Below are 26,625 nucleotides of genomic sequence, written 5' to 3' on the forward strand. Positions count from 1 at the left end.
TTATGGGTGAGGGGAGGAGCTAGGAGCTCGGATCCATAGCTGGATAAACCATGCCGGTTCGGATCCGATATCGGATCCATACCCACAGGTTGCTGACAAATGAATTCTCCTACTTCAGATTCATTGTTTCCAGGTTGTGACAATGTTGACTCCATAAACATTTTAGGTACCACTGAAGTTTCCTCATATGTAGTCTCGCATATGGAATTAGTAAAATGCAGGATGCCGTGAACCCCAAAGCCTGCAGAATTTGTCTTGCAGATAACTGGGCTTGTGTTGCCATTTGTTTGAAATATGTTGTCAATTGCATTTGCTTGTCTGGCGTGAGGTAAGCCATCTGGGCATTTGTATTCAAGCTTGCACCCAGGAATGTAATTATTTGAGAGGGTACCAGTTGTGATTTCTTTTCATTTATGGTGTACCCTAGGCATGCTAGAAGCCTTTTTACAAACGGCAGATGTTGAAGTAGAGTGCCCTAGTCTTCTGCTTGAATGAGACAATCGTCCAGATAAGAATAAATTTGAATGTTTGTCTGCAGAATGCAATTACTGGTGCCAGGCACTTTGTAAAGACCCTGGGCGCAGTAGATAAGCCAAAGGGCAGTGCAGAGAATTGGTAATGCAAAAAAAGTACAGTTTTGTACATACCATGAATGTAGATGTTAGAGTGCTCATACAGCTGCAGTAATTACACTTGGGTTATCCTGCCGTCAGGCGGGTCCTCGATCGGCCGAATTCCAAAGTCTAGGTCCGGCGTCGGTTGTCGTTTCTTCCCTGACGTCAGTGCGGCAGGGGTATAAAAGAGGCAGCTGACGCCATTTTCTTCAGTTTTTCTTGCCCCAGATATCAGGTGCCCCCAGAAGGAAGGCAAAACGTAATATTATGCAAACAAGCAATGTAGATAAATCAAAACAGTAGTTGCAAGCAAATACACCATAAAGAAATACCCCAAATAGGTTGTATGATAAAGGTGTTTGTCATAAGCCCTGTCCTAAGAGGGGATGGAGGGAGGGTAACCTGGACTGCAGCTGTATGAGCACTCTAACATCTACATTTATGGTAGGTACAAAACTGTACTATGTTCATCGTGCATACAGCTGCAGTCACCACACTTGGGTAGAATCCCAAAGCTAAGTAAGGGTGGTAGGTACTAAGTGGAACGAGGAGGGGCTAGGATGCCCTGCAGGACTGCTGTGGCAAAGCCCGCTCTAGATTTTGAGTATAGTGGAAGGTGGTAGTGCTTGGAAAAAGTGTGCACTGAACTCCAAGTAGCTGCTTCCAAAATGTCCTTGGTAGGGAGCCCCCTGAGGAAAGCTGTAGAGGTAGCTATAGCCCTGGTGGAGTGGGATCTGATGTATACAGGCACTGATTTTCTATGAAATGAACAAAAGCGTATGCAGTGGGCTATCCATTTTGAAATAGTCTGTTTGGAAATAGCCTTTCCTTGAGCACCTGTAGCATAGGACACAAAGAGCTGCTCAGATTTCCTGAATGACTTTGTTCTGTTCAAGTAATAACGAAGTTACCTGTGAATGTCTGAGGAATGTAGTAGCCTCTCTCCTTTGTTCTGTGTATTTGGATAAAAGGTAGGTAAATGAATAGTCTGATTCAAAGCTACACTGGATACCTTTGGCATGAAGGTAGGGTTGGTTCGTAAGGAAACCCTGTCCTGATGGAAAATGATGAATGGTTGCACAGCCACAAGGGCCTGTAGCTCCGAAACCCTGAGTGCTGAGGTAATAGCCAGAAGGAAGGCTGTTTTCCACGACAAGTATTGTAGCTCTGTTGAAGAAGCCGGCTCAAAGGGAGGCAGGGTCAGCTTTTCCAATACGAAGTTGAGGTCCCAAGCTGGGACTTGTGGTTTCTGTGGGGGTTTTATATTTTTTGCCCCTCTGAGGAACTGCCTTAATAGAGGATGTGAGAATAAAGGAGGATCTGTATTGTATTGTGCTGAAATGGTTGAAGCGTGGATCTTGATGGAGGAGAAGGAAAGGCCACTGTAACATCTCAGCTAGGTAATGTAAGATTTGAGGTATATTTATTACCCAAGGATTCTGGCCCTTTTCTTGATTCCAGGAAAAAAATCGTTTCCATTTGGCGGAGTAGGATTTTTTTCTAGTAGAGGGTCTCCTGGCCTCCAAGATGACATCCTGCACCTCCCTGGAGAGGAGAGTCTGTTGGGAAATTAAGGTATTCTCCATGCAGCTAGATTTAAGGTTTTGAGCTGGCTGTGAAGGGTTTTGTAGTTGTGCTGGGACAACAGAAGAGGAACTAGAGGTAGGATCCATGGTGGTGAGTGCGACAGGCTCTTTAGGAGAGGATACCAGTGTTGTCGTGGCCAGTCTGGAGCAATGAGAATCATTTGTGGCCTCTCTGCTCTGGCTTTTAATAGAACTTTGGTCAGTAGAGGAAGAGGCAGGAAGGCATAGACTGTCAATGTTGTCCAACTGAAAGAGTGCGTCCACTTTCCAGGCCTGTGGATGATAGGTCCTTGAACAGAATTTTTTCAACTGGTAATTTCTGTGGGTAGCAAACAGATCTATGTCTGGCTGTCCCCATGCCTGAGTTATCTTTGAGAAGACTTGAGGATGCAACTTCCATTCGTGTGGGTCTGTCATATTTCTGCTTAAGTTGTCTGCCACTGTGTTTTCCTTCCCTGGCAGGAATTGAGCCTGTAGTTGAATTTGTAATTCCAGTGCTGTGTTCCACAGGGTCATAGCTTGCCTGCACAGGGGGTATGAAGGAGTCCCTCCCTGTTTGTTTATGTACCACATGACTGTGGTGTTGTCTGTCCTTATTAATAGTTGGCCTGAATGCAGTAGGTCCTTGAAGGTCATAAGAGCATTTTGCACGGCTAGCATCTCCTTTTGGTTGATGTGTAGCTGCTTCTCTTTTTGGGACCATTTTCCCTGAATGCAGTGATCTGCCATGTATGTGTGCCCCCAGGCGTAGTCTGAGGGGTCTGTTGTGATGATTTGAATTGCTTGAGGTAAACAGAAAGGGAGACCTGTGTTTCTTTGGCATGCTTCAGCCCACCACAAAAATCCTTTTGAAGGCATGGTATGAGTGATATAATTGTTTCCAAGCTGTGGCTGTGCTGAGACCATAAGTTTTTTAGGTACCATTGTAGTTTCCTCATATGCGGCTTTGCACATGGTATCAGTGGGATGCAAGATGCCATGAACCCCAGAGCCTGCAGGACTTTTCTTGCAGTTAGTCTGGTTAAAGTTGCCATTTTGTTGAAGTATTGAGACAGTTGCCCTTGTCTGGCGTGAGGTAGGCCATCTGGGTTGTTGTATTTAAGCTGGCACCCAGGAAAATTATCTGTTGAGAAAGTATTAGTTTTGATTTCTTTTTGTTCACTGTGTATCCCAGGTAGTTTAACAGTTTTATTACAAACGCCAGATGCTGCAATAGAATGTCCTTGTTGTCCGCTTGGATCAGGCAGTCGTCCAGATATGGGTAGATTTGTATTCCTTGTTGTCTGCAGAAGGCAATTACTGATGCCAGGCATTTCGTAAACTCTCTGGGCGCAGCAGATAAGCCAAAGGGCAATGCAGTGAATTGGTAATGGGTTGAACCTGCAAGAAATCTGAGGTATCTTCTGCAATCTTGTCTGATAGGGACATGCAGGTATGCCTCCTTGAGGTCCAACGTTACCAGCCAAAACTCCTTGCCCAGCATGGGAAGAAGCTGTTGTAATGTGAGCATCTTGAATTTTGGTACCTCTAGATATGTGTTTAGGATAGATAGGTCTAAGATGGGTCTCCAATCTTTGTCCTTCCTTGGTACCAGAAATAGTCTGGAATAAAAACCTTGACCTTGTTCTTTTGCAGGTACCTCTTGAATTGCTTTCATATCCATGAGGGTGGAAATTTGTCTTTGTGCCTCTGCCCATTGGTTTTGTGGCAGGTTTGGCATGCCTCTCATTTTTGGAAGGGTGTGAAAGTGGAACCTGTAGCCTCTGTCTATAATGTCCAGAATCCATTTGTCTTTTGTAACAATGTGCCAGTTTTTTTGAAAATAAGGCCAGTTTTCCACCCAAAGGTGCTGCCATTATAGCCTTGTTTGGCAGGCATAGGGGAAGTCATTGTGTCTGCTTTCTAAATGACTGCGGTCTATCTTCTCCACCTCTTGGGGTTGGTGACTGCCACGGTCTAGCTCTGTAAGAGCCTTGAGGTTGTCCTCTACCCCTTGGGCGTCTGTATCTACCCCTTTGAGGTCTGTCCGTGGCTGGAAAAAAAAATTTTTGGAAGGCCAGCTTCTGCTGAAGTGTGGAGGTTGCACCTGCAAGAAATCTTAACTGTTTGCATAGATTTCGCTTTTTCCTCCATTTTCTTTAGTACCTCCTCAGCTTTAACACCGAACAATACATGTTTTTGAAGTGGTGCATCTAATAATTTTGCTTTGACATGATCTGGTACGGTTTGCTCTTTGAGCCAAGCATGTCTACGTATGACAGACCCCGTGACAGCAGCTCCACAAGAGGCCTCTAAAGCATCAAAACCACACTGCAAGGTATGTTTACCCACTTGCTCTGCTCATCAGTTAAGATTCATGCCGCTGCCATCTCAGCTCATTACATTACTGAGCCACCCCTCTTTTCTCACCCTCTGATCAAACAGTTCCTGAGAGGAGCTAACAATTTAAGACCCCCAAGGAGAGCTCTCGCTCCTGCCTGGGACCTTAACTTTGTACTAGAGAAGCTCATGCTCCCCCCTTTTGAGCCTGTTGCTACAGCAGAGTTAAAATTCCTCTTGGAAAACAGCCTTACTTCTAGCCATCACTTCAGCAAGAAGAGTGTCTAAGTTAACAGGCCCTTATGACTGTGGAACCCTTCATTATCTTCCATGCGGACAGGGTTTCCCTCAGGACTAACCCATCATTTATGCCCAAGGTGGTATCCAATGTGGCTTTAAACCAATCCATCCATTTACCAACCTTTTTTCCTAATTCTCAGAATAAAGGGGAAAGGATCCTGCACTCCTTGGACTTGCTCAGGTTCTGCTTTGACAGGACTAAACCTTTCGGAAAATCTGACCAGCTGCTAGTCAGCTTTGCTACAGGAGCAGAGGGCAAGGCCATTTCAAAGCAAACCATTTCTAAATGGATAGCACACTGCAACCATTTCTGCTACTAACACCATGGAAAACCTACCCCCACAGGGATCAGACCTCATTCCACTAGGTCTACCTCAACCTCTACAGCATTTCTCAGGGGAGTCCCTACCAGAGACATCTTGGAAGCTGCAACCTGGAGATGTTCTTTGTATTTCACTGTTGCAGTCATTACATTTGGGTAATCCTGCTGGCAGGTTGCCCTCAGTCTGCCTGAATTCCAAAGCCTTTGGTCCTGTGTTGGCTGCTGTCGCCCCTTCCCTGACGTCAGGTTGTTAGGGGTATAAAAGAAGCAGCCGACGCCATTTTCTTCAGTCTTCCTTGCTGCGCGGTGCCCGAAGCAGAAGCAGTTCGCAAGTGCCGGTCGACCGACTCCTGAGATTTTCATGTTCGAATTTCAGATCCGAAGTCTTCAATAAAGATAAGTACCCCGTTGGGGAAACCTTTTTCTTGCTCCAGACCGATGTTAGAAAAAGTAAATAATTGTATTTCTTGTGGAAAGAAAATACCTCATAAGGACTTTCATTCTTACTGCATTCCTTGCATAGGCCCTGATCACAACGTTTCTGGTTGTGGGTTTTGTGCCAGATTTAACCAACGCACTATTAAGCATCAGTATGATTTTGCATTAAACTATTTTGGACGCCAGTTTAATTATCCAGAAATGTCGTCGGATGGCCATCTGACTACTGCAGTTCACAAAAAAATGCAAGGAAGAGGACAGAGATAAACAACCGAGGCCCAAAACTGATGACGAAGCTTCTCCTAAGCCAGTCGTCAGTTCGCTGGTTCTCTGCTAGTCAGCTTTGCTACAGGAGCAGAGGGCAAGGCCATTTCAAAGCAAACCATTTCTAAATGGATAGCACACTGCATCCATTTCTGCTACAAACACCATGGAAAACCTACCCACAGGGATCAGACCTCATTCCACTAGGTCTACCTCAACCTCTACAGCATTTCTCAGGGGAGTCCCTACCAGACATATCTTGGAAGCTGCAACCTGGAGTTCTGTGTACACCTTCACTAAGCATTGCCACTTACCCATCTTTTCTAAATCCAGAGCTGGATTTGCCACAGCACGCCTGCTAGCCAGCCCTAATACTTCTTGACTGCCTCCACCCTTCCTCAGCTTTGGGAATCAACCCAAGTGTAATGACTGCAACAGTGAAACATGAAGAACATAGTACAGTTGTGTGCACTTACCGTAAATGTAGATGTTCGAGTGTATTCACTGTTGCAGTCCTGGTTACCCTCCCTCCAGCCCCCTGTCTTTTCAATATGTTCTACCTTTCCTCTTTCTTGGCCATATCTTAAGGCAATGGTATTTACTTTCTACTGGAGGTGTTCCACAACATGTGATTGCTTCCTTTTTTGGGGCTCCTGACATCTGGGGCAAGAAAAACTGATGTAATGATGTTCTTCGTGTTTCACTGTTGCAGTCATTACATTTGGGTAATCTGCTGGCAGGTTGCCCTCAGTCAGCCTGAATAACAAAGTCTTGGGTCCTGCGTCAGTTGCTGTCTCCTCTTCCATGACGTCAGGGGTATAAAACATGCAGCCGATGCCATTTTAATCAGTCTTTCTTGCTGCGTGGTGCCCGAAGCAGAAGCAGTTCGCAAGTGCCGGTCGGCCGACTCCTGAAATTTTTGTATTCGAATTTCAGAACCAAAGTCTTCAAACTAAAGCTAAGTACCCCGTTGGGGAAACTTTCTTGCTCCGTACCGATGTCAGTAAAAATTAATAACTGCATTACTTGTGGGAAGCAAATACTTCATATGGATTTTCATTTGTACTGTATTCCTTGCCTAGGCCCTGATCACAACGTGCCTTGCTGTCGGTTTTGTGCTAAATTTAACCAACGTACTAGTAAGCATCGGTATATTTTTGCTTATAAATATTTTGGTTCAAGATTTAACTACCCTGAAATGTCATCTGCTAGCAATCCGACTACCGGAGTTCACAAAAAAATGCAAGGAAAAAGACACAGACCGTCTAGGTCCAAAACCGATGAAGCTTCTCCTAAGCCAGTCGCCGGTACTCAGTGAGGCGCTTTCGCAGCCCCTGATACCCGCTACTTTTGAGTCACAAGCCTCTACCGAGACCCATTCGGAGTCCGGTATGCCGTGAGATTCACAAAGTATTGAACCCGCGGATGTCTCTCCCTTGGATGGGTCCGGAGCAGCTGAGCAGTCACCGGCTTCTGAGGGTATTTTCAGGCCTCAACATTTTTACATTAAACCGACGCCAGCAACAAAAACAAGGTGAAAAACAACTTCTATGTCTAAAAAAACGATGCGTGAGCCACGTGTTCAGGCCCCTATGCCTAAAATACAGATGATCAAAATGGCTGAGGATTTAATTACCTTGATTAGGGATTCCCAACCCCCACCCCCACCCTACTAAGAGGCCTAGGCAAGGCACTGATTATGAATCTTCAGATCAGGTTTCCATTTCGTCTGATTCCTCCTCTTATCAGGAATTTTCTGTTCCACCCTATAAGGATTCTGATGCAGAGGAATCCATCCCATCTGCATCTCCTGCTGAGGATTACTCTTGGAGAGACTTTGCATACTTTAAGGGAACATTTTCAATGGGAGAGTCAGGACTTCTCTGAATCAAAAAAGAGGCTTAGGGATTTCCTTCTTCCTCAGCATAGGCCTTTGGCAATACCTTCTGTATTAGACATTGTTGATGCGTTCTCGGAATCGAGCATGGCTCCTGATTCCCTGCCTCCGGCTCCTAGTAAGCCAGACAGATATTATTCTGCTGATCCTGAGACTATTTTTCAAGGTCCCAAGGGTGTTAAGGCTTTTACAGCCAAAAATCCTACCCCTTCTGATAGAGATTCCAGGGCGCTGGATAGATATGGGGTAAGAAGATTTAAACATCTGCAACCTTGGCAATCAGGGCTTTAAACTGTCAGCTTCATATGCTTAAATATCAACAGCATGTTATGGGCTTACTGAAACAGAAAATGATGTTGATTTCTGATTGCGACAGGATTTATTGCATTCAGCAGAACAGGTTGGAAAGCATACTTTGCAATGTGGTTTTGATTTCTTGGAGGCCTCTTGTAGGGCCGCTGTTACTGGATCTGTAATTAGAAGACATGCCTGGCTCAAGGAGCAAAATCTTGCCTGATCATGTTAAAGCTAAATTGTTGATGCCCCTTTGCCGCATGATACTCTGGTAATAAGGCAGAAGAGGTTTTAAAGAAAATGGAAGACGAAGCTAAATCTATACAAACTGTAAAAGATTTTTATTGCAAGTGCAGCCACCCAGGTTCAGAAGGCACTGGCCTACTAAAAATTGGTCCTATCCTGTGTTCAACAGAGCCACTCAGGGCAAACCCAGGCACTCAAAAGGCTCCAGATATCAATCACAGGGGTTCTTACAGGTCAAAGCAATGGGATGCCTCTACCTCCAAGTCTGGAGGAAACAAAGCACATCCCTACAGTAAGCTGTCTCAATGACTTTCCTCTACCATCTCCAAGCACTTATCTTTTGGCAACCCCCTTGGGGGGAAAACTAGCACTTCATGCTCAAAATTGGCAGTTAATTACCCAGGACAAGTGGGTATTAAACATAGTATCCCAGGGGTACAGATTTCATTTCCATACTTTGCCAATTCCAAACAGATGGCCGGATCTGCTACAAAACCAGTGGGCAGAGGCCCAGAAACAAGTCATGCCCCTCATGGATATGGGGGCTATTCAACCGGTACCAGAAAAGGAAAAAGGACAAGGATTTTATTCAAGACTTTTCCTGGTACCCAGAAAAGACAATTCATGCCGTCCAATACTGGACTTATCGATTCTGCACACGTTCCTGGACATTCCAAAATTCAAAAAGCTGACTTTACAATAGCTACTGCCTATGCTAGGCAAGAATGCTTGGTTAGTAACTCTAGACTTAAGAGGCATACCTGCATATCCCAATAAGGGAATCATGCAGAAGATACCTCCGCTTCAAAGCAGGATGTTCATCGTGCATACAGCTGCAGTCATCACACTTGGGTTATCCTGCCGTCAGGCGGGTACTCGGTCGGCCGAATTCCAAAGTCTAGGTCCTGCGTCAGTTGTCATTGCTTCTTCCCTGACATCAGTGCGGCAGAGGTATTAGAGAGGCAGCCAACACCATTTTCCTCAGTTTTTCTTGCCCCAGATGTCAGGTGCCCCTCCAAAAGGTGATCAGTAGATAGTACCAATAATAAAAGTTTCGCACAAGCAAAACATCCCTCCAGCTATAAGCAAATACACCACGAAGGTTGTATCAGATTTTAAGGTATTGAAAGGTTTCAGTTAGGTCAGAGGGGATGGAGGGAGGGTAACCTGGACTGCAGCAGGGTATACACTCGAACATCTACATTTATGGTAGGTACAAAACTGTACTATGTTCGTGTTACCCTGCTGCAGTCATCACACTTGGGTTGAATCCCAAAGCTAAGGATGGGAGGTGGAGTCAAACAGGATTAGAGGAGGCTAGAAGGCCCTGCAAAACTGCAGTGGCAAAGTCAGCTCTAGAGAGTAAAGTGGTAAGTGATAGTGTTTGGTGAAGGTGTGTACTGAACTCCAAGTTGCAGCTTCCAGAATATCCTTGGTTGGTACCCCCCTGAGGAAGGCTGTAGATGTAGCTGCTGCCCTAGTGGAGTGGGGCCTTATGCTAGCAGGAACTGGTTTTCCATGATGGGTGTAGCAAAAAAGTACAGTTTTGTACCTACCATAAATGTAGATGTCCGATAGGTATGCATCTGCAGTCCTAACATATGGGTTGTCCTGCCTCAGGCAGCCCTTCGGTCGGCCGGATTCCAAAGTCTGGGTCTAGCCTCGGCTGATGTCGCACTTCACCCGTCACAGCTGCTGGGGTATAAAGGCATCAGCCGACGCCATTTTCCTCAGTGTTTCTTGCCCCAGATGCCAGGTGCCCTCTAGGAAGGCTAAATTTGGATAAATGCAAATAATTCCAAACAGTAGAGAGCAAACAATATATATATATATATATATATATATATATATATATATATATATATATATATATATATAAAAACAAATACACCATAATAGATTCCCCCAGCTAGCTAAAAGAGGGGTTACATACCCTAGGAATACCACAGAGGGGAAGGAGGGTGGGTAATCCTGACTGCAGATGCATACCTATCGGACATCTACATTTATGGTAGGTACAAAACTGTACTATGTCCTTCAAGGATGCATCTGCAGTCCTAACATATGGGTAGAATACCATAGCCAAACTGGGGGAGGAGGCACTAAGATAAAGATGGTGTAGTTAAGATCCCTTGGAAAACAGCAGTTGCAAAACCTGCTCAGGATCTAGAGTATAAGGGAAGATTATAATGCTTGGCAAATGTATGCACGGAGCTCCAAGTAGCAGCTTCTAAAATGTCTTTGGTAGCCACTCCTCGTAGGAAAGCTGTAGTGGTGGCTGTAGCTCTTGTGGAATGAGGTCTGATATTTTCAGGAGTTGTCTTTCCATGAAAAGAGTAAAAAAATCGAATACAATTTCCTATCCATTTTGAGATTGTCTGTTTTGAAATTGCTTTTCCTTGCATTCCTGTTGCATATGCTACCAGAAGCTGGTCAGTTTTTCTGCTGGTCTTAGTTCTGTCCAGATAGTAGCGTAATTGTCTGTGCACATCCAAGGTATGTAGCAGTCTTTCCCCCCCTGTTCTGTGGGTTGGGGAAGAATGTAGGTAAATGAATCGCTTGGTTCAATGAAACTCTGGAGACCACTTTTGGCATAAAGGTAGGGTTAGTTCTCAGAGAGACTCTATCCTGATGGAAGATAAGGAAAGGTTGTACTGCCATTAATGCCTGTAACTCAGATACCCTTCTTGCTGAAGTGATTGCTAGCAGGAAAGCAGTTTTCCAAGACAAGAACTGTAGTTCTGCTGTTGCTGCTGGTTCAAAAGGGGGAAGTGTTAACTTTTCCAGCACAAAGTTGAGATCCCATGTAGGTAAAGGTGGTTTCCTTGGAGGTTTTACATTTTGATTCCTCTCAAGAACTGCCTGAGTAGAGGATGAGAGAAGACAGGAGGATCCATGTTGTATTCTGCTGAAATTGCTGATGCATGAATCTTAATGGAGGAGTAAGACAGGCCATTGTGGAACAGTTCTGCTAAGTATTCCAGGATGTGTGCTATGTTTGCCAATGAGACATTTTCTCCCTTTGCTGCACTCCAAATGAGGTATCTTTTCCACTTGGCTGAATAAGTTTTCCTTGTGGAGGGTCTGCGTGCCTCCAGGATAATGTCCTTAACCCTCTGAGATAATTCTGGGTTATTTTGTTTTATGCAATATTCCAAGCAGCTAGCTGCAGTGTTTTCAAGTTTGGATGTAGGATCTTGTAGTTGTTCTGTGTTAGAAGTAAGGGACATAGAGGTAGATGCCATGCGTGTGTCCGAGACATGCTTCTCAGTAGCGGGTACCAATGCTGCCTCGGCCAGTCTGGAGCTATCAGGATTATCCTTGGCTGATCCTCTCTGATCTTCAGTAGGACTTGGTACATCAAAGGAAGAGGTGGGAATGCATATGCTGTCAGGTTTTTCCAACTGAAGGAAAGGGAGTCCACCCTCCAAGTAAGTGGGTGGTATGCTCTTGTGCAGAATTTCTTCAGTTGGTGGTTGTGTGGAGAGGCGAACAGGTCTATTTCTGGTAGTCCCCATTTCTTTGTTATGGCTTTGAATATATCTGGATGCAGCATCCATTCGTGAGCATCCGTGGTAGTTCTGCTTAAGGTGTCTGCTAGAGAATTTTCTTTTCCTGGTACAAATCTGGCCTGAAGTTGAATGTTGAGATTCAGGGCCACATTCCACAGGTCCATTGCCATCCGGCATAGAGGATATGAGTGTGTACCTCCCTGTTTGTTGATGTACCACATGACTGTGGTATTGTCCGTCCTTATCAGCAGATGGCCCTGTTGAAGGAGTGGTCTGAATGCCTGGATCGCATGTTTCACTGCCAGCATCTCCTTTAGATTTATGTGTAGATTCAGCTGGTCTTGGGTCCATAGGCCTTGTATACATTTGTCCACCATGTGTGCCCCCCAGCCTAGGTCTGAGGCGTCCGTGGTGATGGTCTGGCTTGGATGAGATTTGTGGAAAGGCAATCCTCTGTTCAACTGACAGGCCTGAGCCCACCACAGGAATTCTTGCTTCAGGCATGGAATTATTGGAATCTGGGCTTCTAGACTGTGCTTGTGTTGAGACCATACATTCCTTAGGTACCATTGTAACTTTCTCATATGCAGCCTGGCATGCGGAATCAATATTATGCAGGATGCCATGTAACCCAGGGCTTGCAGGACTTTCCTTGCAGTAAGCTGAGTTTGTTTTGTTAATGTCATGAAGTAGACTGGTAGTTGCTTTTTTTTCTTCTGTGAGAAAAGCCATCTGAGTTGATGTGTCCAGTTCTGCACCCAAGAATGTTATCCTTTGGGATGGTACTAGTCTTGACTTTTGCATGTTGACTGTGTATCCCAAGGCTTGCAACAGTTGTATGACATTTTCCAAATCTTTTGTTAATTTTGCCTTGTTGTCCGCTTGTATTAGGCAGTCGTCCAGGTATGGGTAAATTTGAATTCCCTGAAGCCTGCAATGAGCAATTACTGATGCCAGGCATTTCGTGAATACTCTGGGCGCAGTAGATAAGCCAAAGGGCAATGCTGAGAATTGATAATGCTCTGATCCTGCAAGAAATCTGAGGTGTCTTCTGCAATCTGGTCGTATAGGGATGTGCAGGTATGCCTCCTTGAGATCTAGAGTCACCAGCCAAGACTCCTTGCCCAGCATGGTTAGAAGCTGCTGGAGGGTCAGCATTTTGAATTTTGGAACAATGAGGTATGTGTTCAGTGCGGACAAGTCGAGAATAGGTCTCCATTGATTTTCTTTTCTTGGTACAAGGAAAAGCCTGGAGTAAAATCCTTGGCCTTGTTCCATAGGTGGCACCTTTTCTATAGCTCTCATCCTTAGTAAGTTGTTGATTTGTCTTAGAGCGTCTGTTTTTTGGCTTGGTGGTAGGTTTGGCATTCCCCTCTTTTTTGGTAGAGTGTGGAAGTGAAACCTGTAGCCCTTGTCTATTGTTTGTAAAGTCCATTTGTCTCCTGTAATGTAATGCCAGTTGTCGGAAAATAAGGCTAGCTTTCCGCCCAAGGGAGCTTCCAGTTGTTCCCTGGTAGGCGGAACCAGAGCAAAGTCATTGTGTCTGCCCTGTGGAAGTGGTTGTAGTTGAATCTGTGGCAGTACTTCTCTGGTTGGTAGGTTGCCACTGACGTCCCCTGTAGGCACCCCTAGATTGACCTCTGCCTCTTGGGCGTCTATTTCTGCCTCTCTGTGCTCTGGAGCTGTCTGGAAAGGACCAATTCTTCGAAGGCCAATTTCTGCTAAACCTCGGGGGTTGGACCTGTAAGAAATCCTTGACTGTTTGGACAGATTTTGCTTTTTCTTCCACCTTCTTTAGAACCTCCTGTCCAGCCGAGCCAAACAAACTTTGTTTCTCCATGGGAGCATCTAGGAGTTTTGACTTAACATGGTCTGGTAAGGATTGTTCTTTTAACCAGGCATGCCTTCGAATCACTGTTCCAGTCATAGCTGATCTAAAGGAAGCCTCCAGTGCATTATAGCCACATTTTAAGAAATAGTTACTGACCTGCTGAGAGTTATGTACCAAATCCTGAAGGGACTTGCGGTCTATAGGTTCAGGAGAGGACAGTTTTTTATTTAGCTGGTCTAACAAAAATTCCTGGTACTGAATCATGTGAAATTGACAGTTTAAGGCCCTGGCCGAAAGAGTAGCAGAAGTATAAACCTTTTTACCCCATCTCTCTAATGCTCTAGATTCCCTTTCAGAGGGAAGAGGGTTTTTGGCAGAAGCAGCTGCCACACCTTTAGGGCCCTGTGAAATGGTTTCAGGGTCTGCAACAGGAGCCTTATACAAATGGTAGTGTGTGTCCGGGACCCTGTAATATCTGTCAGGCTTGGCAGGGGCCGGAGGAAGAGAATCAGGGGCAGTACAGGCATCATTATATGCATCATCAACGACTGTTAGTACTGGAGGAATGGCTAAAGGCCTATTCTGTGGTAAGTGTAAAAAAGTCCTTAGCCTTTTCCTTGAATCTGAAAAATCCTGGCCCTGCCATTGGAAGTGTTCCCTCATAGCATGTAAGTTTTCCCCAAAAGAAAATTCTTCAGGAGGAGAAGCAGAAGGAATGGAGTCTTCTGCATCAGAATCCTCATAAGGAGAATATGGGCCTTCCTGAGGGTCTGAAATGTCTGAGTCATCCGAGGAATAGTCTGTAGAGACAGGTTCCGGGGGTTCAGTCCTAGGCCTCTTATCTGGAGGGGGCTGAGAGGCCCTGTCTGGGTGAGTTTGGGATCCCCTGATCAAAGAAATGAGATCCTCAGCCAGGCTGAGTATTTGGGAACTAGAGGTAGGCCTATGTGAGGGAGATTTAGCAGGGAAGGCCTTAGAAGATTTAGCTGCTTTAGCCCTGGCAAAAGCCTTGATAGACATAGATGCAGGGGGTCTAGTAGCCCCACGTGCAGGGGTAGATATGTCTAAAGGAATAGTGTCTGACAAGTCCTGGGTGCCTGCTTCTGTAGCAGTAAATTCAGTAGCAGATTCAGCCATGCTCTGTGAGGCCTCGGCTATCGGAGGCATGCTTTCGGCCGAAGGAATAACCGAGGACTCGGTTTCGGCCAAAACTGAGGCACTCGCGGTTGGCCTAACCGTGGTTTCAGCCAAAACCGCGGGCCGCGAGTGTCGGTCCTTTTCCTTGCGCTTTTTAGCTAATTGTGTAGTCGGAGTCTCCGACGGCATTTTGTAAGCAAAAGCGGGACCAAAAAACTCCTCTGCAAACTCCAACCGACGTCTAAGTGTCCGTCGGTTGAAGGAAGCACAGGCTAGACAAGCTGATACGTCGTGGTCTGGGCCTAAGCAAGGAAGGCAGTAAAAGTGGAAATCCTTATGAGGTATTTTGTTTCCCACAAGTTAAACAATTATTTACTTTTTCTGACATCGGCTGAGGCAAGAAAGAGTCCCCAACGGGGTACTTAGCTTTTTAGAAGTCTTCGGTAGTAGAAATCTCTGGATCTGACCGACCGGCACTTGCGAACAGCTTCTGCTTCGGGCACCACGCGGCAAGAAAGACTGAGGAAAATGGCGTTGGCTGATGCCTTTATACCCCAGCAGCTGTGACGTCGGGTGAAGTGCGACATCAGCAGAGGCCAGACCCAGACTTTGGAATCAGGCCGACCGAAGGGCTGCCTGAGGCAGGACAACCCATATGTTAGGACTGCAGATGCATCCTTGAAGGACATCATATGCAATGTCCTATCCATTTGGAAATAGTCTGTTTTGAGATGGCCTTTCCTTGTGATGCTGTAGCATAAGATACACAAAGCTGGTCAGATTTTCTGAAAACCTTATTTTATCCAAGTAGTAACGTAGTTGCCTATGAATGTCCAAGGAGTGCAGGAGTCTTTCTCCTTTGTTCTGTGGATTTGGGAAGAAGGTGGGTAAATGGATGGTTTGATTTAGAGCCACACTGGATACCACCCTTTGGCATAAAGGAGGGGTTAGTTCGTAGAGAAACTCTGTCTTGATGGAAAATGAGGAAAGGTTCTACTGCCATTAGTGCCTGTAGCTCTGAGACTCTTCTGGCTGAAGTAATTGCTAGCAGCAGGGCAGCCTTCCATGATATAAACTTTAAATCAGCTGAGAAAGCTGGCTCAAAAGGTGGCAGCGTAAGTTTTTCCAGAAAAAAAGTTGAGGTCCCAAGTTGGTGTTGGTGCTGTCCTGGGAGGCCTAATGTTTTTGGCCCCTCTGATGTACTGCCTTAGAAGTGGATGTGAAAATAAGGGAAGATCCATGTTGTAGTGAGCTGAAATAGCTGAGGCGTGGATTTTAATAGATGAAAAAGAAAGTCCTTTGTGTAACATCTCAGTTAAATATTGTAGAATCTGAGGTATGTCCGGCTCAAGGGTATTTTGGCCTTTAGCTTGGTTCCAGGCGCAAAATCTTTTCCATTTGTCTGAGTAGGCTTTCCTGGTGCTGGGCCTTCTGGCCTCCAGAATGACATCCATAACAGCTTGTGAAAGAGGAGCTGGCTGGTTGCTTAGGTGATTTGCCATGCAGCCAAATTTAAGGTTTTGAGCTGGTTGTGTACAATCTGACTGTCTTGCTGTGTGAGCAGATGAGGAATTTGTGGTAAGATCCATGGTGGGCCGTGGGCCATGTTCCTTAGTAGTGAGTACCAGTGCTGGCGTGGCCAGTCTGGGGCAATGAGCATCATTCGGGGTCTCTCCATCCTGACTTTCAGCAGCACCTTTGTGAGAAGGGGCAATGGAGGAAAGGCATATACTGTTAGCATTTTCCAACTGAATGAGAGTGTGTCCACTTTCCAAGCTTGATGGTGAAATGTCCTGGTGCAAAATTTTGATAGCTGATAGACCTGTTTGCCAACCCCCAAAACTATGTCTGGGCGCCCCCATTTTGAGTTATTGCAAATACTTGTGGATCCAGTTTCCACTCGTAGGGATCCATGATGTTCCTGCTTAGGTCGTCTGCCGATGTGTTCTTTTTTCCTGGCAGGAATTGAGCTTGTAATTGAACTTGGTAAGCCAGTGTTGTGTTCCACAAGGTCATTGCTTGCCTGCATAGAGGGTAGGAGTGTGTACCCCCTTGCTTATGTACCACATTACTGAGGTGTTGTCTGTCCTTATTATAAGCTGTCCTGGATGTAAGAGGTCCTTGAAGGCTGTCAGAGCATTCTGTACAGTTAGCATTTCTTTTTGATTGATGTGCAGATTTCTTTGATCTGCAGTCCATATGCCTTGAACGCACTGTCCTGCCATGTGTGACCCCCAGGCATAGTCCGATGCATCTGTTGTCATAGTTTGCCTGGCTGGGGGTAAGGTGAAAGGCTGACCCTTGTTGAGGTGACATGCCTGTGACCACCATAGAAACTCCTGTTGAAGGCAGGGAATGAGAGGTATCATTGTTTCCAAGCTGTGGCTGTGATGAGTCCATACGCTTTTCAGCTAACATTGTAATTTCCTCATATGCAGTTTTGCAAATGGTATCAGTAGCATGCAAGATGCCATGAAGCCCACGGCCTGCCTTTCTTGCAGGGAGTTCGGTCTTTGTTGCCAATATTTTGAAGTATTGAGTTAGTTGTAGTTTGTCTGGCATCAGATAAGCCATCTGGGCCGTTGTATTCAAGCTGGCACCCAGGAATGTCATTTTGTGAGGGTACTAGTTTTGATTTCTTTTCGTTTACTGTGAACCCTAGGCAACTTAGGTGTTTTACAAAAGCCAGATGTTGTAAAAGAATGCCCTTGCTTTCTGCTTGGATGAGGCAGTCGTTCAGGTATGGGTATATTTGAATTCCTCTTTATCTGCAGTATGCAATTACTGGTGCCAGGCATTTTGTGAAGACTCTGGGCGCAGTAGATAAGCTAAAGGGCAGTGCAGAGAATTGGTAATGGGTTGAACCTACAATGAAACGGAGGTATCTTCTGCAATTTTGTCTGATAGGGACATGCAGGTATGCCTCCTTGAGGTCCAACATTACTAGCCAAGCTTTCTTGCCCAACATGGGAAGAAGCTGCTGTAGTGTTAGCATCTTGAATTGGGGTACTTGCAAGTAGGTGTTTAGAATCGAAAGTTCCAGAATGGGTCTCCAAGCATTGTCCTTTCAGGGGACTAGAAAGAGCCTTGAGTAAAATCCTTGGCCTTGCTCCTGTGTAGGTACCAGTTGAATGGCTCATGTCCATGAGAGCTGTAATTTGTTTTTGTGCCTCTGCCCATTGATTTTGTGGCAGGTTTGGCATTCCTTTTATCATTGGCAAGGTGTGGAAATGGAATCTGTATCCTTGTGAGATAATGTCTAGGACCCATTTGTCCTTTGTGATGATGCGCCAGTTGTCTGCAAAAAGAGCTAATTTTCCTCCCAAGGGAGCTGCCAAGAGAGCTTTGCTTGGCAGTTTGAGGTTTAAGTCATTGTGTTTGTCTTCTAGTAGTTTGGGGCCTGTCTTCTCCTCCCTTCTGTGTTACAGAGCCCCATTGGCGAGTTTTGTAAGGTTTTTGAGCTTGACCTCTGCCCCTTGGGCGTCTGTATTTACCCCTCTGTGGTCTGTCAGAAGCTGGAAAGGACCAATTTTTTGTTGGCCAATTTCTGCTGAAGCGTGGGGGTTGTACCTGTAAGAAATCTTTGACCGTCTGCATAGATTTTGCCTTATCCTCCATTTTCTTTAAAACCTCTTCTGCTTTAACTCCAAATAAGACATCCTGCTGTAAGGGTGCATCTGGTGACTTTGCTTTAACATGATCAGGCAGAGTTTGTTCCTTTAACCAAGCATGCCTACGTTTAACAGACCCAGTAACAGCTGCTCTACAGGAAGCTTCCAAGGAATCAAATCCACATTGTAAAGTATGTTTGCCCACCTGTTCAGCTGCATGCAACAGATCCTGCATTTCCTTGAATTCAGACTGTTGTGGGTGCGTGCTCATCTTTTGTTTTATTTGAGACATTAGGAATTGCTAGTATTTCTGCATGTGAAATTGACAATTTAGTGCTCTCATAGCTAGAGTAGCTGAGGTGCAAACCTTCTTCCCCCACTTATCTAGTGCTCTGGAGTTCCTTTCAGAGGGTACAGGGTTTTTAGCCATAGAAGTCCTAGCCCCTTTGGGACCCTGGGAGATTGTCTCTGGGTCAGCAACAGGGCTTTTGTAAAGGAATTTGTGTGAGTCAGGCACTCTATAATATCTGTCTGGTTTGGCTGGAGCAGGAGGCAGAGAATCTGGATTTAGACTAGATTCTAAGTAAACATCATCCACAATGTCTAAAACTGGAGGGATAGCAAGTGGTCTGGTGCTGGGGGAGTAAAAGAAACTCTCGGAGCCTTTTCTTTAAATCAGAGTAGTCCTGACCTTCCCAGTGGAAAAGTTCCCTCATGGTATGTAAGGTTTCCCCAAAGGAATAGTCTTCAGGGGGAGAAGCTGAGGGAATGGAATCTTCAGCATCAGAATCTTCATAAGGGGGAAAAGGAGTAATCCTGTTCCTCAGAGGAGCCTGAGAAAATAGACACTTGGATCAGAGGAAGCATAATCCTCCTCTTGTCTAGGCCTTTTGTCTAGGGGGGGGGGGGGGTTGGGAACCCCTGATTAAAGAAATCAAATCTTCAGCCATTTTAAGCATCTGTTTCTTAGGCAGAGGGGCCTTGAACTGTAGACTGATGTGCAGTCTTTTTTGGTTTTAGAGGAGTCTTAAGCTTAGCATAAGATTTTACGGTGAGAGTAGTCGGTTGGAAGACACCTTCTGTAACCGAAGGTGTTTCCACAGCACTGGCTTCTCCTTCTGCAATGTTGTCGGTAGGGCCTAAAGAAAATGGCTGCGTCAGCCTAGAACTCTCTGCTTGAGAATCCGAAGCGGTCTGGGGTTGCAATTCTGCGGTCGCCAGGAGCTGCATAGGCACCTCACTGAAAACAGGAGAACCGGCGACCAGCCCAGCCAAGGCCTCGGAGTCTGGCTTGGATCTAGGCTGCCTGTCTTTATCTTTGCGTTTTTTTATGCACGCCGGTAGTCGGTTGCTCCGACGGCATAGTGCAATTAAATTTCCTACCGAAGTAGTGTAGTGCGAAAACAAAGCGTCGCTTTATAGTTTGCTTATTGAACCTAGCACAAAACCGACAACCAGTGACGTCGTGGTCTGGGCCTAGGCAAGGTATACAATAAGAATGAAAGTCCTTATGAGGTATTTGCTTCCCACAAGAAATGCAATTGTTAACTTTTTCTGACATCGGACTGAGGCAAAAAAAGGTTCCCCAATGGGGTACTTAGCTTTGAATTCGAAAAAAATCAGGATACCAGGATAACGAACCAAAGTGCAAAACGAAAATTATTTGTCAGCTTCACCAGCACAGCGTTAAAAACACATAGAACACATCCAAAGTGTGGTATATCATCAAGCGCTTTCACCCGGGCCCTCCCAGGCTTTCTCAAGACATTGAATACATTGTTTGGTAGATTCATTTATACTACTCTTGCCACCCATAATTATTTAATTGATTCGCAATTAATCCATTATTACATTTGTATTTAAAAAGATAGAATCCCTTTTAGCATTGTCACAAGTTGGTGGTATTAATTTTATTACAATTTTATAATTTTATAATAAACCATCCCTTGTTCCACTCTACTATGGGAAACAAAACCATAGTTTGTCATGAAATGCTTGAACCATTATTAACATCTAAAAATACATATTTAAAAACTACATGTTAAAAAATGTGCATAAACAATGTGTGTAAAAAACTTTCCAAAACTGTTAAACCTACTAACAGCTACACTGGCTGTTGGTTAAAATGTCAGCATTCTTCAATAATTCATAACTATGTCATACTAAAAACTAGTTAACTGAAAACTTCACAATACCCCATTCTATACGTTCACATACATGCCATAAATATTGTACACCCTACATTTATTTCTTAAGGTTTTTTGAGTTATGACAAGATCTTCCTACTAATACCAAGTGTAGTGTCCTATTTGCTATATACCTCTCCAAGTTCTGAAAAAAGATTGTTTCATGTCTTGTATACATAGAAAAGATAGTTATTCTAATATGTTCTTGCATTATAATAGCAACCACCCTTTATTTCAAAGGAAAGGAATTATCAAAGGACAAGTAATTAGGGCAGCTAGAATGTGTAGTGAAGAAACTTTGTTTAACGATGAATGTTTATTTTTGAAGAGATTATTTCAAGAGAGGGGCTATCCCACACAGTTAATAGACGCAGTAACACTAGAAGTAAAAAGTCAAAGAAGAGAGAAATACTTACCTCTATTAGGAGAAGAGCGTAGATTTGAACACAGTAGAACAGACAATGAAACAAAAGAGAAAGGATGTCTTTTTGTTCACACAAATTGCAATGAAAGTGCATCAGTGGAGAAGGTTATTAATAAATATTGGCCAATAATAACCATGAATGAGGAATTCAAGAAAATGTTTGGAGACAAACCACAGTTTATCAGAAGACGGAATAAAAATTTGAAAGAATTGCTTGAGATAAGTCATGAAGTAAGTCAAAGTGGGATGGATCGAAAGACTGGAACATTTAAATGTAATACTTGTAAGCAGTGCCCCAATATTATTAACAAAAAAGGGTTCTATTTGAAGGCAAGAAAAATGTATATAAAATCGCCCGGGTATTTTAATTGTAAGGCGAAGGGAGTGGTTTACCTTGGGTTGTGCCAGTATTGCCAAAGTTTTTACATAGGCAAAACGGAGAGGACACTGGCAAAAAGAATATATGAGCACCTTTACGAGATTAGTAAAGGTAAAGAAACAAATGCCTTTTTTAAGCATTCATTAGTTTGTGAAGGAATGGAGTTAAAGTTTATAGTGCTAGAACAGGCAAATATTAACCCCAGAGGAGGTGACTGGGAGACATCCTTAGAATTTAAAGAACTGCTTTGGCAGATAAGATTAGAAGCAGCCAAACCACCTGGCCTCAATGGAGCTATTAGTATTGCCAGTTTGCTAAGAATTAGAAGAGCTAAGCTATAGAGCAACAACAAAAAAGTGGAACAAACAAAGAATAGAAAATAGCTAAGTTCCCTGGCTATAAAGGAGCCATTAGCAGGGTAAGTCTGCTAAGAAGGAGAGGAGCATAGATACAATATAACACAACAACAAATTAGAACATGAAATGTTCCATATTGACCACCAGGGACACAAGACAGGGTAGGGGTTATACAAGTTTTAACAATATAAGATTTTTAGTATAGTAGTTTTCAGAACTTGGAGAGGTATATAGCAAATAGGACACTACACTTGGTATTAGTAGGAAGATCTTGTCATAACTCAAAAAACCTTAAGAAATAAATGTAGGGTGTACAATATTTATGGCATGTATGTGAACGTATAGAATGGGGTATTGTGAAGTTTTCAGTTAACTAGTTTTTAGTATGACATAGTTATGAATTATTGAAGAATGCTGACATTTTAACCAACAGCCAATGTAGCTGTTAGTAGGTTTAACAGTTTTGGAAAGTTTTTTTACACACATTGTTTATGCACATTTTTTAACATGTAGTTTTTAAATATGTATTTTTAGATGTTAATAATGGTTCAAGCATTTCATGACAAACTATGGTTTTGTATCCCATAGTAGAGTGGAACAAGGGATGGTTTATTATAAAATTATAAAATTGTAATAAAATTAATACCACCAACTTGTGACAATGCTAAAAGGGATTCTATCTTTTTAAATACAAATGTAATAATGGATTAATTGCGAATCAATTAAATAATTAAGGGTGGCAAGAGTAGTATAAATGAATCTACCAAACAATGTATTCAATGTCTTGAGAAAGCCTGGGAGGGCCCGGGTGAAAGCGCTTGATGATATACCACACTTTGGATGTGTTCTATGTGTTTTTAACGCTGTGCTGGTGAAGCTGACAAATAAATAATTTTCGTTTTGCACTTTGGTTCGTTATCCTGGTATCCTGATTTTTTCGAATTACCAGTTGGTGTTTTTTCAGCAAGGAGTTTTGTTTTGTGTACTTAGCTTTGAAGACTTCGGACTGAAATTCGATTCGAAAATCTCAGGTATCGGCCGACCGGCACTTGCAAACTGATTCTGCTTTGGGCACCGCGCGGCAAGAAAGACTGAAGAAAATGGCGTTGGATGCCTCATATACCCCTGGTGCACTGACGTCAGAGAAGAAGCGACAGCAACCGACGCCGGACCAAGACTTTGGAATTCGGGCCGACTGTGGGACCGCCTGACGACAGGATAACCCAAGTGTGATGACTGCAGCAGGGTAACACGATGAACATCTCATAGTTCTTAGAGCCTGCCCTGAAACGTAGACATTCCCTGCAAGATTCCCTTATGGGGATGTGCAGATAAAAAAAAAAAAAAGGTTCAAGTCTAGGGTGACTAGCCAGGAGTCCTTGGCTAACATAGGAAGCAGCTGCTGGAGTGCAAGTATTTTGAATTTTGGTACCACCAGGAAAGAGTTAAGAGTTGACAGATCCAGAATAGGGCGCCAAGAGTTCTCTTTTCTGGGCACCAGGAACAGTCTGGAGTAAAAACCCTGTCCCATTTGCTCTGTTGGCTGAATAGCCCTGATACTGAAAAGAGAAAGTACTTGCTTTTGGGCCTCTGCCCACTGGTCTGGAGAAAGGTCTGGCAATCCACTTGGGATTGCCAGTGAGTGGAAACAGAAGCTGTATCCCTGGGACACAATGTTTAAGACCCATTGGTCCTGGGTAATATACGCCCAGTTTTTTGCATGCAGGGCACGTTTTCCTCCTAGGGGTGCAAGTACTTGGGCATGGCTGGGAAGGATGAAGGACAAGTCACTATGAACTTTTTCCATAAGGGAGTGGCTTACCACTCCCTGTTTTTGAGAAGGGAGCACTCCATTGTTTAGATCTGTGCATATCCAGACACTGCAGTCTTTGTGGTCTGTTGCCCCTGGGTTTCAGAAGGTCTGGGAGGGACTGGAAAGGACCAGTTTTTAGAAGGCCAATGCCTACTGAATATAGGTGGCTGTACCTGTAAGAAATCTAACAGTTTGCATAGATTTAGATTTCTCCTCCATCTTTTTAAGAACTACTGCTTTTGAGCCAACATTCTTGGCTTAATGGAGCATCTAGTAATTTTGCTTTGACATAGTCTGGCAAGATTTGTTCCTTCAGCCAGGCATGCCTTCTCAGAACAGACCCAGTGACAGCAGCCCTGCAAGATGCTTCTAAGGCATCAAAACCACACTGCAAAGCATGTTTACCAACTTGGTTTGCCGAATGCATTAACTCTTGTGAGTCTATTTTCTGCACCATCAGGAATCAACATTTTTTGTTTAGTTCCATAATATGCCGCTGGTACTTCAACATGTGAAATTGGCAATTTAAAGCCCTGATGGCAACAGTTGCAAAGGTATATACCTTCTTACCCCATCAGTCTACAGCCCTAGAATCCCTGTCCAAAGGGGTAGGGTTTTTGGCTGTAGTAGCCTTAATACCTTTAGGTCCCTGGGAAATGGCCTCTGGATCCGCAGTGGGATTTTTAGAGAAATTTGTGAGAGTCAGGTACTCTGTAGTACCTGTCAGGCTTTCTAGGAGCAGGTGGTAAAGTATTAGGGGTAAGACTGGATTCCATGAAGACATCATCTACAATATCCAGGACAGGGGGTACAGCTAGAGGCCTATGCTGAGTCAAGTCTAAAAATTCCCAGAGTCTCTTTTTGGACGGTGGGTAGTCTTGGCATTTTCAGCAGAAATGCTCTCTTAGGGTATGCAAGGTTTCACTGAAAGAAAAGTCCTCTTTTTGGGGGGGGGGGCCCGAGGGTTCTCATCCAGGAAAAAAAAGAGGTCATTGATCCCCTCTACTCGTCACTCATTAGACCCATTATAGAGTACAACACCCCTTTTGGAATGTACCTCAAGACATCTGCAGCAGCTGGAAAGGCCACAGAAGTACCTCACAAAGAGGATTACTGGCCTCAAACAAATGCCTTACACTGTCCGCCTCAAAAAACTCCAGCTTTACTCCGCAGCACATCGCCTACTCCGAGGTGATCTCTGCCTAACATATAAAGCTATTAAACCCAGAGCTGTTGGACATGCGACACCTAAAGAAATCCAAACCCCTCTGAGCTACATGCTCTAGGGACCTAAACCTTGTCACCACAATAAACAGGACACGCTGGAGGGATAGATTCCTGTCCCAGAGACTTCCTAAACTCTGGAACAGGCTACCCATCTATATCAAGCAAAGTTCTTCATTAGCACTCAAGAAAAATCTTGATGAGTGGATGGGAAATAGGAAATACACCCCAGGGATCACTTCTGTGTCTCTGCTCGACAGTGGCACAGGAAAATAACTTTCTTGGGTGGCATAAGCCATGGAACCCTGCTGGCTAGGCTTACGTAGGCCCTTGGGCCGATAGCCTAGTACCTACCTATGAACCCTCTGCATCAGAGTCCTCATAGGTAGATAAGGGTATGTCCTGGTAATCACAGGGGTCAGAAGTAATCGGACTCATGGTCTGTAGAATCAGAAGGAAAATCACTTTTGTCTTTTAGAGGGGGAAGGCTGGCTTCCCCCAATTAAAGTAATAAGGTCTTCAGCCATTTTAAGCATTTGTTTCTGTGGCATGGGAGCTTGAGAATGCGCTTTGGTCGTCTGATTCCTAGGCACAGTGCGAACTCTGGGTCTGAGAAATTCAGTAGTTTTAGTCATTAACGAAGTAGTCGGTTTAATACAAACATCAGAAGGACTGAATACACCCTCAGAAGCCAGTGCCTGCACAGCAGCTCCGGACCCATCCAAGGTAGAGACATGTACAGGTTCCATAGTAGAAGCATCTCGCGGCATACCGGACTCTGAACGGGTCTCGGTAGCAGCCTGTGAATCCATAGAAGTGAGCATCAGGGGCTGCGAAAGCGCCCGAGTACTGGCGAAATGTTGACTAGCTTAACGGAAGCGTCGTCGGCAGTTTTGGACCGGTGCAGTCTCTGTCTATATCCTTACATTTTTCGGAAGATCGGTAGTCTGATGGCTTACCAAAACCATTTCGCAACACAGAAATCAAGAATGGAAGTATTTAGCTACAATAAGGGCCTGATGACGAATAGTTCAGGAGTTGAACAAAGCACAAAACTGACAATGAGGTACGTCGTGGTCTGGGTCTAAACAGGTGACGCAGTAAGAATGAAAATCTCTGTGTGGTATTTGCTTTCCACAGGCGAGACCATTGTTAACTTTTTCCGACATTGGTTAGAGCAGGAAAAAAGGTTCACCAACAGGGTACTTGGCTTTAGAAGATTTCAGGTTAATTCACTTTCGGAAACGAAAACTCAGGTAGCGGCTGACTGGCACTCGTGCAAACTGCTTCTGCTTCGGGCTCCTCGGCAAGAAAGACGGATGTAATGGCGTCAGCTGCCTGCTTTTATACCCCTAATGACCTGACATCAGTCCTGAAGCGACAGCAACAGACGCAGAAATTCTAAGTCTCTGGTATTCGGGCCGACTGAGGGCTACCTGCTGGCAGATAACCCAAGTGTGATGACTGAAACAGTGAAACATGAACATCAGGGTATTGCGTTTTGGGACTCCTGAGGTTTCGGTATGCACTATCCTTTTGAAGGCAACTGCTGAAAGACTGAACGTAGGCATGACAGGGATATGCGTTCCAGGTAGGAAGGGGCTGAATGACTGACTGCTACAGCCATAGCTGATCCACTCAGAGAAGGGGGGGTGGGGTCTGGGATTTGAAAGGACAGGTCTAAGAATCAAGGTCACCTCCCAATCTGAACAGATCCCTCTCAAAGCAGAAGCCAGAGCCAGTCAAAGCTCCGAGGCGAGTCGACTCTAGCCCCTCAGAACAGACAGGACAGATACAGCTCTAAGAGGTCTCCCCGTTCAGACTGTATCGGACAGATCAGAGCAATAATCGGTTCCGAAGATAAAAATATC

At 44.5% G+C, this 26,625-nt stretch overlaps 1 protein-coding gene across 1 annotated transcript in view; it reads right to left on the minus strand.

Moving 5' to 3' along the window:
* ARHGAP35 (Rho GTPase activating protein 35) overlaps positions 1-26,625 on the minus strand; it is a 1,275,888-nt gene that overhangs the window by 95,481 nt on the left and 1,153,782 nt on the right. The window contains exon 7 of the mRNA XM_044055505.1: positions 7,251-7,298. Within this exon, the coding sequence (XP_043911440.1) occupies positions 7,251-7,298 (48 nt within the window). The remainder of the gene's footprint in view (positions 1-7,250; positions 7,299-26,625) is intronic.

The sequence above is a fragment of the Protopterus annectens genome, chromosome 1.part0, assembly GCF_019279795.1.
Source record: "Protopterus annectens isolate FY-2018-M chromosome 1.part0, PAN1.0, whole genome shotgun sequence".
NCBI classification, from domain to species: Eukaryota; Metazoa; Chordata; order Ceratodontiformes; family Protopteridae; genus Protopterus; species Protopterus annectens.